This window comes from Manduca sexta, chromosome 15 (genome assembly GCF_014839805.1).
Source record: "Manduca sexta isolate Smith_Timp_Sample1 chromosome 15, JHU_Msex_v1.0, whole genome shotgun sequence".
Lineage (NCBI taxonomy): Eukaryota > Metazoa > Arthropoda > Insecta > Lepidoptera > Sphingidae > Manduca > Manduca sexta.
This window is the reverse complement of record NC_051129.1, coordinates 1,298,734-1,314,114: the sequence shown is the minus strand read 5'-3', so window position 1 is coordinate 1,314,114 and position 15,381 is coordinate 1,298,734. Positions and strand designations below refer to the sequence as shown.

General features: G+C 35.1%; 1 protein-coding gene across 1 annotated transcript; it reads right to left on the bottom strand.

The window, feature by feature from the left end:
- Positions 1 to 3,829: 3,829 nt before the first annotated feature.
- LOC115449560 (N-acetylneuraminate 9-O-acetyltransferase) lies at positions 3,830 to 15,224 on the bottom strand. The gene is made up of 11 exons (XM_030177415.2): positions 15,083 to 15,224; positions 14,848 to 14,989; positions 14,160 to 14,256; positions 11,475 to 11,578; positions 10,765 to 10,921; positions 10,304 to 10,556; positions 9,306 to 9,541; positions 8,397 to 8,675; positions 7,875 to 8,184; positions 6,415 to 6,656; positions 3,830 to 5,977 (listed from the first exon to the last, which is right to left on the bottom strand). Exons 1-11 carry the CDS (start codon positions 15,098 to 15,100, stop codon positions 5,410 to 5,412), a joined length of 2,406 nt encoding a protein of 801 aa, XP_030033275.2. The 5' UTR covers positions 15,101 to 15,224; the 3' UTR covers positions 3,830 to 5,409.
- Positions 15,225 to 15,381: the final 157 nt, after the last annotated feature.

Here is a 15,381-nt window from a genome sequence, read left to right as displayed (position 1 = left end):
CAAACATGCTCTTAAGCATATATAAGCATAGATTCCTAAAGCAATTTTCGTATTTTCAAATGATGAGAATACCATAACATTACTTGAATTTTTACATGTGCACAATTCCTTATCACATAACTTATCACTTTGGAATTTTTTATCACTCGAAAAGAATATTTATAAAGCTTTGTACACAGGGCTCCTCGACAAAGTTATAACAATATGCAAATTCTTAAAACTACAAAGTAAAGACGTAATTTTATCCTTCAAAAAAAATATGTTAAAATAAAGCTCTATTGTGTACAGGGCTATATGATAGACATTTAAAATACTCATATAGTTCATAGAACCATCACAGTAGAAATAGTTGCTGTTTTGTACCCACGCACATACATATAGTGCACTCCGGTCATCTTATAATTAATACCCGACTGCATACAGAAGTAACATCGAAAAATTATAGCATAAGTCTTCGTAGGACTTCCAAGTCTGTAAACAAGTCCCAGTGTTTCAATAAACGCCCTTTAATTCAGCATTCTTGTGATCAAAATTACTGTAATATCAAGTGTTTCCTCATGGAGAGGATTTTGTTATTTATGTATTAGTGGCGAAAGGTTCATATAACACGATTCCTCCCGGCTTCCGTTCGTAAATTATGTAAAATCTAATTAGAACGATTTACGGGACGCAGTTATACATATTAGTACCTATATTATGTTGTGTGGGGTTTCTTTTCGGAGTATTTCACCCCTCGCCACTGTCGTATAATACACAGTAATGCTTTTACTTAAAATCTACACTCCTACGTAATTTAAATTAGTTAAAAGATTAATTATTTTATTATGTGTTCTATGCAGTTGGGTCTTAATTTTAAACGGTCATTTGGATAAAGGCGGGAATATTCAAATTTAGTATTTAGAAAAAGAACGGTGGAAAATATTTACGTATCACGTCCAACGTCAAATCAATAAGTCATTTTGCTTGTTTAGAACGTAGAAACGAGACGATAATAGTAAAATCATCTTATCTAGATATTGTCGAATATCCTACTGATTTATCCGTCGTTTTATTTCCCGCCGCCATTTTTATTTCGTTGTCAAAGTGAGCAATTGAAAGTGAAAGTGATTAGCTAAGCGTTGTAAATATGTTTTACACTATACGGCAGTATGTTAAGATGTATATTCATTAAACGTCTTATTCACAATGTAAAAATATGGTAAATAAATTTTGCTTGTTAATTTTGTGGTATTATTTATCTATACACTCTATACAAGATCATTCAAACACAACATACCTACGCGGGACGCATAATAGCCTGGCTAAGCATCCTTCCTCCTCTACTACTGAGAAGGATAAGGCCTTAGTCCACCACGCGGGCCTAGTGCGGATTGATAGACTTCACACACCCTCAAAATTCCTACAATTCTCATGTATGCAGGTTTCCTCAAAACGTTTTTCTTCACCGTTAAAGTGAACGAAAATTGACAATCAATACACCCGTCATTTCTTGAAATGTCAGGAACATGTGCCCTTGGGATTTGAACCTGTGGACACTCGTCTCGGCAGTCCGTTCCACACCCTACTAAGATATTGCCGCTCCCTTCCACATTGCAATGAATTTATTCAAAAGTAATTATTCATGCAGGAGTTATTATAAGGGATATACTGGTTAGCTAAAACTTAATAAAAGAAATATTCAATTGCTGCCAATAATTTTATTTATGTACATAATTTACAGCAAATAATATACAATTGGTCTTAGTTTTATAAAATCACAGTGCATTTACAAAACAAAACATGCCTGCACATGAAACCATCACATTTTATAGATCGATTTAAAAGTTTGCGGTCTTTTGATTCTTTAAATTTTAATTATTAAGTATTTTATGATAATATTCACATACATTCGCTATATTTATCGTACCTACGTGTTCTTACATAAGCATCTGTAAAATGTCAATTTACAAAGTTATATTAGTAAGTTTTTCTTACGTAAGTTACTTATAAGTTGTACGTGCTGTACACAAAATAAAGACGTTTGTCGACAACACAATCCCCTTATGAAGTTGTTAATATTAGTAAATGTAGAGCAGCTTACGTAAGAAACTTACTTATAGAAAACCGGCATCAAAACAAAGCACCTTATATAAATTCTAACGCAGAATGATTGTTTGAAATCTGCTAAAAAAGTTGACAAGTTATAAGTAGACTTTTGAATTTTGGTAGAGTTTGGTAAGTATCAAAAAAGAGAAAAGAAGCTCAATACGCGCACGTGACGTCATCACACAACGATGCGTAAGAAAGAATGAGATGGAGCGATATGCTCACACTCCTGCTCATTGCAATACTTTAAATATGAATAACTGGTTCATTTCTTAACCAATTTCAATGCAGTTTTTACAGGACGTCTTTTTCGTGCTATTTTCAGTTACATATAATGTTCAAACAGCCCCGGATCTATAGGGGGGCAAGCCGGGGCCCATGCCCCGGGCGGCGAATTCAGAGGGCGGCAAATCCAAACTTTGACTACTAAGACATCCAGAACATAAAACGCATAAATTATTTTCCGCGGGGCGCGAAATGATGATGATGATGACAAAGTTAAAAATTATGGTGGTCGGGGGCGGCATTATCCAGATTTTGCCCCGTCTCCAAATAATTCAAGATCCGGGACTATGTGCAAAAACAAACATAGGTAATTTTATTTTATTTTACATACCATACCATATTACGGACCGCAGACCATCAGTGGCGAAGGGTTCAAATAAACCGATTGCTGCCGGCTTCCCTTTTATGTAAAATTTAATGAACATTAGAACGATTTGCATTGATGCATATTAGTACCTAGGTATATGTTGTGTTGGGTTCCTATTTGGAAAATGTCACCATACGCCACTGCAGACCACATAGTTCTTAGATATTTATAGATTTTTTTAATAGGTTGTTCTTTCTGTGCAATCAAAAAATGGATCGTAAAGAAACCTCAAACAATTTTTGTCACAAATATGTGGCTTATGTATTAATTGTACTCTTCGTATATAACAGTGGTGCGAGTTATAATGGAGAAGAATAATAAATTATTTTTATTTGAAATCTAAATTAAACGCAATATGTCTATAACTACTTCCTAAAGTCGTGGTTTTTTTATTCTAAATCACATAATTCCTTCACAGCTTCTTCAAAAAATATAAAAAAAAAACTGGGGCTTAGGTCCCTTGTTTTTCCCGAGATACCAATGATTGAGCTAAAAATTCCTCTAAAATCTAACCTATATAATCGGTATGGAATTGAATACATAGGGACATCTAGTATTCATTGTCTTTAAATAAAATAATGGATTTATAATTTACTTTTAATATTATATTTTTTACATTTATTATTGCAAACTGTAATCATATTCTAATGTCACCCTTTAATTGAATTATGAGAATACCAAAAAAAAATTGGTAAATTATTTAAGCATTATTTTCATCACCAATTTATCAAAAATTACCATCACTCAATTTACTTTTTATCACGCGTTAAATATACCACGAAAAGCTTTTAAATTGGACCATCATTAACAACCAAAAATTCTCAATATACACATATTATCCGTAATATAAAAAATACTTTTCAGCAGTTAAAAAAAATACTTAAGGTTATAGCTTAAGGTCCATTTTTCATACATTTTGTTTCACCTTTAATCTGGGTAACTAAACAAGTATTGACAAGTAAAGAATTTAAATTCACGTCTAGTTAGTGATTAATTCTCGCAGTTGAAAGAAAAACGTAAAAATAATTAATATGCATGGATATTTCGGCCTTTAAAATTTAATACGACGAAATTTTACACCAATTTTCAATAAACGATCCCAACCTCAATCTTCAATCCGCTTTCGAGATGAACCAATCAATAACTCATTTGTACGCACGGCAAAAAAAACTTCGTTCTGATTGGTCCATTTTTGAGATAGATAAAAAAAAGCGATCATTTTCAAAATAGCAATAAGACGATTTATTACTAGCAATAATGATACACAATTTTTGAACACGCGCAATGGCGAGAACATTCCGTCCCGCGTTGATGTATATGTTTTTTAAAAGATATTCAAAAAACGATTATTTCTAGTAATAAATTCACACGGCTCATTTTATCCACGAAGACTCGCCTAACTACTTTCCCTAGCCCCTTCCAATGCGCGTGAGCAGCTACAGTGCACACGCACACTACGCTGAACAGCTTCGAGGCTGAGGCTTGGCCTCCTTCTCCTGAAACCCCCCTACACCCCCCCTCTAAAGGTAGTCGGGCACGTCCTTGTGGATGATATCAAGAAATAATCAATGCACATTATTTACATTTGGTTTGCTGTTTACATGTACTATATATAATGTTTCGATTTTTCTATTAGACTTTTAAGCGTAGAATGTGTGATCAATAGGTATGCAAATAAAAATAAAAAAAACCTAATTGGGACCTGTTGAGTAAAAAAATCTTTTTTTATTATATTCTACTGTCAAGCAGTATTATCCAAGCATTATGTTCCAGTTTGAAGAATAGTCAATATAACTGACTGAATAAACATACTAATCATTATTAAATTTATGTTATTTGTACAAAAAACATCGTTTCTTTCAGTGTCGTTTTATAGTATAGTTAAGTTTTTCCGGTTCCGACAGGCCGGCATAATTGTGTCGACTGCCGAGGGATAATCATCTCTAGTCATTCGACATTCTATTGGACCCCACTCCACTCACCATCAGATACAGTGGAGTCACTATACCGTGCGTATAAAAAAAATTAGTTTAAAACTTAAACATAATATCTACCTTTGAAAGGAAAACTTTACTCGAAAATAATTTTGTTCCATTATAAATATTCCGACTAGAGGTTCAGTAATTAACTTCCTTTTGTAAATAAAACATATACACTCTATAGCTAATGTTAGATAAAAAATACATTTGTATGGACAATCTGACGTCATACGTTATACTATAAAAATAAACAAGTAGAGATCATCGTATACAAAATCAAAATATGTGTGAAAATGTACTTTAAATCGGCTAACCGAAGGTTTTTTTGCTTTGCATGACGAGACGAGCTTGCCGTTCGCCTGATGGTAAGCAATACGACCGCCCATAAACAGTAGAAACACCAACACCTTGAATTACAAAGTATTGTTTGGTATTCCACTGCGCTCGCCATCGTAAGACATGAGATGTTAAGTCTTATTATATCCAGTAGTTACCCTGGCTTCAATGTAAGTAGATGAACTATTTGCATTACTGCCTGCTGCTTCGGGTATAAGCGAGAGCATATTTACAAAATTCCATTAACAACAAACGACATAACGTTAACTTGACGTACAATCACGTCAACCTAGTACCGCGACGTCCAATGACGTCTATCTAGAACCATTAAATTTACACCTCGTTCTTAAAAAATCACTAAAACATACCATCGTGTATACCTATAGGTACTAAAACCGCTAAAAATATAGCGAAATTTCGCAAAACAAGCCTCCAATCATCCGGTACAGCGTATGGCAGAATTATCATAGTCAGTTTGTGCAACTCGTGTGCCGTACACACGAATATATACGACGTCAGAATAAGGTTGAGTATCGGAGCGCTGGGCACCAACACCAACACTCCATGCGTGTCAGCTGCCAGCCAGATATGAGACTGACTGACGAACAACTCCAGCGTAATCGTGCCGAACCACGCGAACATGCTAGAATGACGCATCCTCAGTACCCCGGACACGTTCCTCAGTATTATATAACTCACTATGGGTAAGAATGCTACGTAGCTGTGTATTTCGTTGCAGTCGAAGATATTGGTGCAGAAGAATGTGAAGGTGACGTAGCTCCCGATGCCGATGAAGGCGAGGAGCGTGGCGGAGAGGGACACGCCCGGGGTGAACAGGTTGCTGTGGTTGTTGTCGTCTAGCAAGTTGTACCGTTGCGCTAGAAGATACGCCAGCGCGAATATAATACCGTAAGCGATTGAGTACCTGTAAACATTCACATTCTTTACCTTGAAATAAAATATAACAATATGTATAATTGTAAAATATAGGTAGATATTGTAACTTTCACTTTTCGGATACCCATAATCACGAAGGCTGCAAAGTCTTCGAAACGTCGGGAAAAAATTATTATATAAAAAACCGCGATAAAATCCGAAAATTGTTTTATTTCAATAACATTTGCGATAACATAAGAAATAATTATTATTTACCCTACTTCTATAAGTTTCTTATTCTTATTTTATCCTATCATTATAGTAGTGACTTTAGGACGTAATTTAATACTAAAAATTGCAAGAATTATGCTGATCTGTCCTCACTTACCTGTACTACATACTTACGGCTGCATTTCATTCGACTGCCAATATATATAGATACCCCAAACTGAACCCAACTCAATGGTTTATAGACTGTTTCCTCACCTATCCTGTTTCCACTGCAACCACCACTGGTGTATATCGTCGTCGGAGTTCACGAACAGAGCCTTCCACGGCCTCGTGACGAAGATCTTCTGGAAGAACACCTCGCTCATGTACAGCACTGTGACGATGGACAGCAGCCCGATGATCTTCATCGCTATGTAGACATACTGGTAAGGTTTGGACTCCACGGTGTGAGAGGCGGCGGGGCTGAGGTGCGGGGGCAGGGCGAAGATCGCGAACATCTGGAATGAATCATATAGCAGTCATATTGCATACGCGACGTATATAGTTTTTTTGATTACGTTACTAAATGAAACATATATCTCTCCATCTCTGCTAATATCATGCTAAAAATCATACATTAATTAAATTAAATTTTGTGAACAAAGCAAGTGAGCAACATGCTAATTTTGTTGTTAATAGGTAAAAAAAAAACATTTTTATTTTATTAACATTAGGACCGTTCAAGTATTACGTAAAGCAATTTGTAGGGGAGGGGGGGGGGTCTTGTAAAACGTTACGATTAGGGATGTTATGGAGCTCCGTAACCGTAACCGAAACTATCGGATATCCGAAATTAAAATATATCCGTAACCGTAACCGTATCCGTTATAAAAGTTTCGGATAAGTTACGGATAATATGTTCCGACACGTTTTTGTTTCACCGCTCACACGCTACGTGAAATTTGTATAGTTTGTTATTTTTAATCATAACATAAACTCATTCATAAATAGTATTTCTTTTTATTGAGTAAAGTGAAGTGAAATGCGTCGAAATTTTTTTTTTTTTTTTTTTTTTTTTTTTTGTCATGTTAAAAGTAATTCTTGCAAAATATAAACAGTGTGATAAAAACTTTTCACGGAGAGGAGGTGTCACTACTTCTAAAACACAGAGTTTTTCCGAACACCCATGTCCCCCAATTAGTTCATCGATAATTAATAATCGACGATGACGATGAACAATAGTTAGTATTCGTCACCCTACTGTATTACATAATATATAAAGTGATTAAAGTAAAATATATATATATATATATATATATATATTTTAATTAAAAATATCCGTAACCGAAACTATCCGAAACTACCGGATAATCCGAAATAATTATTATCCTTAACCGTATCCGAAACCGATATAATTTTATTCCTATATCCATATCCGTATCCATATCCGAAATTTTATATCCATAACATCCCTGGTTACGATGCGTTACAAGCGCGGGAGGGGGGGACGGTTCGAAGAACGCATTATGTAACATAGGATTTTTTTAAAAAAAAAAAGGTTCTTCAGCGATTTTCTGGTACTTTGAGAAAAAAAATATATTTTAGAGTTCCATTATTTTGATGAGGGGCGGTGGCGTACAGGAAAACGTTACGGCGCGTTACATGGAAGGGTTGGGGTGTCAAAAATCTTCAAAAATTTCGTTACGTAATACTTGAACAGCGCCTTAAATACTCACCAAAGTATACCAAAACGAGACCAAAGGTATGAAACTGTAAAACTGGTACGGCCTATTCATGGTCAGGCACAGGACAACCGTCAGGAAGTTCAAGCGGAATATCACTCGGAAGTATCTGACGAGGCCAGTGTATCCGTTGTTCCAGGTGTAGTAGAAGTGTCCGTAGCCCGTGAGGAACAGGTATGCGGATACCAGCGCTCGTACCAGCATGTAGATGGGTAACACCTTGCTGGCGCCTGTCACTTGGTACACCAGGATCACCAGCTGCATCCAACCCTTCCACTCGTTTGTTTGGTCGCGATGGAGGACTCTGGAATTAGGCAGAAGTATTATTAAACCATCAATAAAAATACGTTACAGTATGAACTTATTTAAGAACACATCAATAGTATTATTTATGTGTAAAATGAAAATTTGTCTGTTCTATTTTATCATGTTACAAAATAATTGTACAGAAAACAGGTCCAACTTTATAAATAAGTTCTCTAGGACAAGCTTACATAAACAGGAACCGAATCTCACCTGTTAGACCTAGAATCATCAGTAAAGAACAGCCCCAGAGCAAACACATATCCCACGGGCAACCAGAAACTCCACTCTGAGTAATATTTATTCTCCTTCATGAAGAAGTTGGTCCTGTCGCACAAGTAGAAGTACGCCATGAGCATACCGAGCTTAGCGAGTGCGAGCAGGGGAGATGGTCCAGGCAGGGGAGGAGGGGTGACCAGCGAGTACCCCCCGCGTCTCGCCGCCAGGGTGGACGTCCAGCGCCACACGCCGCGAGCCAACGCCACAACTGCGCTAGAGACAGGGAAATATTTAATTAGATTACCGTCTGTAAAAATCAGTTTAATAAAATTTATAAAAACATATCATCAGTTTTTTTACTTGTGTTACCTGAACAACAATCTTTATTACTTCAATACCTTTTACATTAGGCTGCATACCTGTGAGATAGCACTAGGGGACAAGAGCAAGAATATTTCACCAGCAGTGATACTAGTTTATAACAAAATGACCATAGCAAAAATAATTCATCATTCACATCCATACTTAGCCTAGTTAGGTATGGAACGAACTACGGAGACGAATGTCCGCAAGTTCAAGACCCAAGGGCACACACCTCTGAGTTTTCTAAAAAAAATATTCATGTATTCTTTGTGAATTATCGCTTGCTTTAACAGTGAAGGAAAACACCTGCATACCTGAGAAGTTCTCTATAGGGTTTTTTTGTGGGTGTGTGAAGTCTACCAACCCGCACTAGGCCAGCGTGATGGACTAAAGCCTAATCCCTCTCAGTAATAGAGGAGGCCCGTGCGTAATACAGGGCTGATGATGATGATGATGATCCATGCATACCTATTACCTATTGACCTTTCATCGTTTTGAACAAACACATAAATGATCACATACGGACTGTTCAGTTCTCACCAGAACAGAAACAGCGCGATGGTGAAGAGCTGCAGCGGCGTGTGGGGTTCCGGTTGGGCACAACACGAGCCGTCGTTGAAGTTCATGTGATCATTGCAGAACATGTTCAGCAGGATCTGAGAACAGTGCCGCCGCCACAGCGACGTACCGCCAGTACCGCCAGTACCGCCAGTACCGCCACCGCCCCATACCAAACGAGACGACTGCCAGAGACGAGCCGCGCTGTGGCTTAGGATCTGAAAACGAGTAAAATTAATTGTAAAATGGAAAAAAAAACATTTACAAACTAGAATTTTAAAAAGATTTTAAGAAAAATGGTGATTTGACACTAGTACTATATTGACGTAGAAACACGTCAAACGTTTTGCGTCTATTATATTTCATGAAATAAGCTCTGTAAATAATCCTAAGACACGTTACTATAGTTTTATACATGCTATACGTATAATGTTAAGATATACTAAAATGATGTGAATAGACGTCGTGCTCTTTTTGTATAATTTGTCATACATTCCACATTTTATCTATAACTTGAAGTACTTCAAATCAAACGAAAAAAGACGTTTTCTTAAACAAGGCTTTTACACGGGATTATATCGAATATATACTTTACAAATTGGTAATTTTTTTTTTCATACATTTATCAAAAATGTAGGTCACCCAAAATCTAACGGATTTTTTTTTTTCAAAATCCACGCAATAATAGACAAGATATAAAGCTTTGAAATTTGGTAGAAGAGTTGGCTGGTTAATAACAATAATAGTATACTGTAACATCACCAAGTGCCGTGCGTGCGTGAGAAAAAGATAGCGCGATAACCCCACCAAGCCCCCTTTTGCACACAATATACCATACTTGAATAACTGCTTTATTATACAAGCAATTTTTATGCTGCTTTCACAGAAGAATTTCTTTTACGTATCATATTCTGTTATGAAATAATGTACAAAATCAAATATAGGAAACTACCCTATTACATTATATAGAAAGAACTGACCTCAACAGCAGCCCTATTATACGCATCGATATCCGCATTGCTGATCCTCTTATTCTCATCAGCATTGTCCACGGCTTCCATGAGTTTCCACAGCACCTGGGTATGTCTCGCGTGGAGAGAGTCGATCGGCTGCACCAGGCGGGTGAGGTTCCGCTTGTACTCCTCCAGGACTTGATCTGTTGTGTTGCGCGTGCGGAGGAGTTGGAGACCAGTGGACGCTACGATTAGTGATGGCGGTTGGTCTGAACGCTGCCTGTGGGTAATATTGAATATTGACAGGATACAAAAAACATGATTAGAAATATTATTGTCAAGTAAGGTAGGTAGGAGAGAAAAATATAACTTATAGTATAATAATAAAAAACATAGTTTCCTAAAACTAAAATTTAAAAAAATATTATGAAAACAAAATATTTATCATAAATAGGCTTTATGAAAAAATATCTAGACATGTCACTCACCATGTCCTAAACTGCTCCACCATGGTCTTGGAGACATCCTCGCTCCAGATGAAAGTGACTGACAGCCTTAACTTGTTGTCCACGTATGTGTAGTTGGGCATGTGGTGATCTATAGTGGAGTAGGAAGTGTCCATATCTAGCCTTGTCTTTAGTACACCTGGAATTTTCAAATTTAAACCTTAAAATTGTGATAAATAAGGTTACAGTATGTCTTGTTTTCCACATGAGATTGATTGTAGTTAGATTACTCTATCGCCATTTAAATTTCGGAGCCATTGCTCAAATTTAACTTTGAGCCGGCCAATATATTAATGATGCAGTTTATCAAGAGTTGTTCCACTCTCACGTATTGAATACGAACGCCAGGCACTTCACCTATAGTGTCAAAATGAGTGCACGCCGGCCAAACAAATTGCAGCGGACGTGTTTTGCGACACTGCTATAGCACTTATTTCGACACACGTAACATGTGCTCTCAGAAACTTATATAGTAAAATCCGGTTATATCAACTCCGGTTATAGCGGCGTATCAGTTACTACCACTAAATAGTAAGGTCCCTTTAAATAAATGCATATAAAAAGAGTATCGTTTATAATGATTATCGGATATAGCCGGAAACCGGTTTTCACTGTAGGGATTTTTGTACCGGCGTAACGCCTTCATGAACACAACAGGTGTGAACCGCGGCTTACTTATAAATATTACTAACCTATAAAATATTCATATAACTGCTCTAACCGCGAATCACCGATGAAAGCGAAACTGTTGTATTTACCCCAAAAGGCTAAATACCGGAGACATCGCCTCGCATCTCTGGAAACATGAAATGGGGTTAGTTAATATTTATGATCATATCGTAGAAGTGCTTCTTTGGTTTAGTTTAACGATTATGGGCTATGTAGAGTATCGGATTGTTGCTACAATACTTTACTTCTTGCTATTTATTTCTTTTCTTTATTATCACTTTACTTCTTGCTAGAAGCTTCTGAATTCGATTCCTATGTCAGTAAATACTTTATGTGGAATCGGTCATTTCTGAAATCTGAACATACACTGAATCATACAAAAAAGGAGTATAATTTCTGTAATCTACAGAAAATGACTATTTCGAAATCTTACAGTCACTTTTATTAAAGTATATATATTTTATTACACAAAACTTACAATTACCAAATACCATAGAATGTAATTGGGTTAATTACCACCCAGGAGCTCGTTAATTGTAACGGCACCTCTAATAAATTAATGAGGTCACAAAGAGACGACACGCAAACGCCACACTTTTTTTAATATAATTAACACTCTGGATACTACTAGACGAAATGGACGTAGATACACAAAAAAGATTCAACCTACAATTTGTTCGAAAATAAGCTAAGTATGCCAAATTAGTTCTAGTCTATAAGGTCTATATTTTCGATTAGTAAAATATAAGTAAAATCACGTTAGTCAAAATAATTTGAACTTTTTATTAACAAACTATAAAATAGAAAATCAATGCATAGAAATACGATTTAAGCTTCAATCTTTAATATTTTAAAAGGGTTATTTTGTGGGCTGGATCCTTTATGCGTATCTAAGTCCAATTATTATTTACTAGATATTGCTCGCAGCTTGGTCTTCATGGTAGATCTTTTCCTGTATAAAACTACTTTTCCTTATCGTTGTAGCCAGTGTAACTACTGGACATAATAAGACTTACATCTGTCTCAGGATAGTGATTGCAGTGAATACCGAACAATACTTTGTATTTCAAGATGTTGGATGGTGTTTCTACTGTTTATGGACGGTCGTATCGCTTACCATCAGGCGAACAGCAAGCTCGTCTCGTCATTCAAAGCAATAAAACAAACCTTTCAAGTTAAGCATTGGTAATACCCAGCACAGATATCAATTTGTGTCACCCCATGCAAATTGTAAAAATTCCTAATGTTTGATTTGGTACATATCTGTATTCAATATGACTATAATATTGAGTTTACAGAGCTCTATGTCAGTTTAAAGTAGTTTAAAATTTGATTGCAAAACCTTCAGTCATTTGCCTATCAGACGTAATGTGATGGCAATAATATAAATTAAACTAAAAACAGGGATTAACACCATAGTTCATTTTAATATGACTATAAAAATATTGATAAGAAAAACTATTTTATCTTTAATGGCATTTTTATGACATTGATAATGCGATAGATTTAACATTATAATACTTACATACAATACCGGTGGCATGCCAACTACTTCTTTAAGAAATGTGCACATTATATTTATTTGTTACTAAGTTTATTCGTCTTTATTTTTAAAGCTCTTTTTAAATATTTTTTTATGTATCTTTTATAAAAACAATGCATATTAATTATATTTATATTGTGAATATTAAAAATGGCAAAGCTCAAGACCCAAGCCAACGTCGGTTAGGGATTCAAAGTGAGGAATCTCCTCACAATGCGTCCTGCATCTAGCAATATTGCCTTCTGCATCTGGCTATCTACTAAGTTTATAATTATTATATTTATTTATTACTAAGTTTAGTTTGCACCTCCCCCAACCAATATATTATCTAATATACTAGTCAGAGAGTACCGTGGCGGACTTCTCTAGACCTCACAACAGTTAGAGTATTAACCACAACATGTTTGTACATTTTAGAAGGTTGGGGTTTTTGTAAAGTTTCAATCTGAGTTATTCACTAGGGCTTCGGAATTTATTTGCCAAAATAGCTGACTTATTTAGACTGTATTCCAAGAACATTGTTTAAGGATAATGCTTACGAAATGTGTGTCATAATATATAATGCAATACCTAATAATATCAGTGGTATACCATTGTAAATATTTAAAACAAGGTTAAATAGTAAGTTACTGGATAATTCATTTTCTGCATTGAATAACTATTTCTATCGAAAAATAATTAACATCATGAAATCCATTTTCCAAGCACAATGCTAACCATCCTTATGTTTAAAAATATTATAATAAATAAGACGTAATATACAAAGACAAATAATGTAAAATGGTTATATGGAGATAGAAAATAACAAGGAAAATGTAATATGTAATTAATATTAGATTAGTTACTTATTGTTTTGCCACTTCTTTTTTGGGGCACGCTAATTCTTGAAAGTTTAAATGCATAATTTTTGGATTATTTCAATATTTCTGAAATTTCCTTTGGCACTAGTGCCGCTGCGTGCCCCCATAAAAAACCCGAAGTATATGTATAGTAGTTATGTATTATATGTAAATATTTCTCATACATACTGAAAATATAATAAGATTTATTCTTAAAAGTATCTGTACATAGCTAAAAATTTACATAACAAATGGTAAAAATATGTAATTATAATGATTCTTTCAAATAAATAAATACATATGTATGTAGATAAATAAACCCTTACGTTTTTGAATATCTGTGTAACATGCATCCGTATGGTTGCCACTCATGGTCTCCTTTGTAACGTCCTGATGACAACAGCCATGTGCATGAATCTGGCCCTGAAAATGAATCAACAGTAAAATATCAGCTCGGTATCACAATAGCTCTGTATAAACATTATGTTGATTGGTGCAGCTTCTTTTAATAAGAAAAAAAATGGCACATAAAATTTATAACAATTGTTGTAGGTTGATTTTCAGTGTATTTATTGCTTATACATTACTTTCCAAATGGCTATTAGTTAAATCAATAAATTTACAGCTTGTTTTGCTGGTATTGCCTAATGCCATGTTCCATAACTACAGGTATTTCCAAAGAGCCAGTCTGTGAGTAATTTGTGTATAGATATGCATTATTATTTGTGTATTATCACCAAATTCTTATTCAATTGTGATTTTTTGAAATTACACCAGAGTACTCCCTCTTGTTTTTTGGTATGTGAAGTCTAAGAATCTAAATTTCGTGGATCAAAACCCATAATTACACGAGGAGGCTGCTGCCCGGCATTGCGACAATTGCAATCATAGTTAATATTTGTGATAATATCGTAAAAAATATTACATAAAATGCAAATTAGGCATTTATAAGAGCCTTAAAAATTATATATAATTAGAGTAAATACAAATATATCAAATTGTTTGTTTACTAACCATACCGCAAATGTAGTATTCCGTGGTATCCAATGAAGCCCAACACTAACACAAACGCTACTAATTTCGCGTTTTCCACATTCAACTGTTCAATGAACCACTCGGCCGAAGATTTCTTACCGTATGAAACCATTGCAGGCACCTGAATATTGTGAAAAATCAAAATATACACAAGGTAACTTTGGAATAAATTAAGTTTGTATCATTTTGCGGTTATTTTAAATTACTACTCTACATGCAAATTTTCCTTCATATTATATCATGTTTTAAAAGAAACTTTATTTTATTATATAAAGTATTTGTATCACTTTCTGCTAGAATATTATTTCGTGGTAAAAAAACCTAAGCAGAAGTATACTTTTCGTCTAGTGACAGAATCAGCCAAAGGAAACAAGTGTCAACAGCTTCTGTCATCGCCATGCCACTGCCAATATTTAATTTAGTCGATTATTACCTTGGATTCATGTGAAATCTTATTATTAGAATATCCGAATACAAAATCCAGTTTGACATTATAATTTAAATATTGCTAGA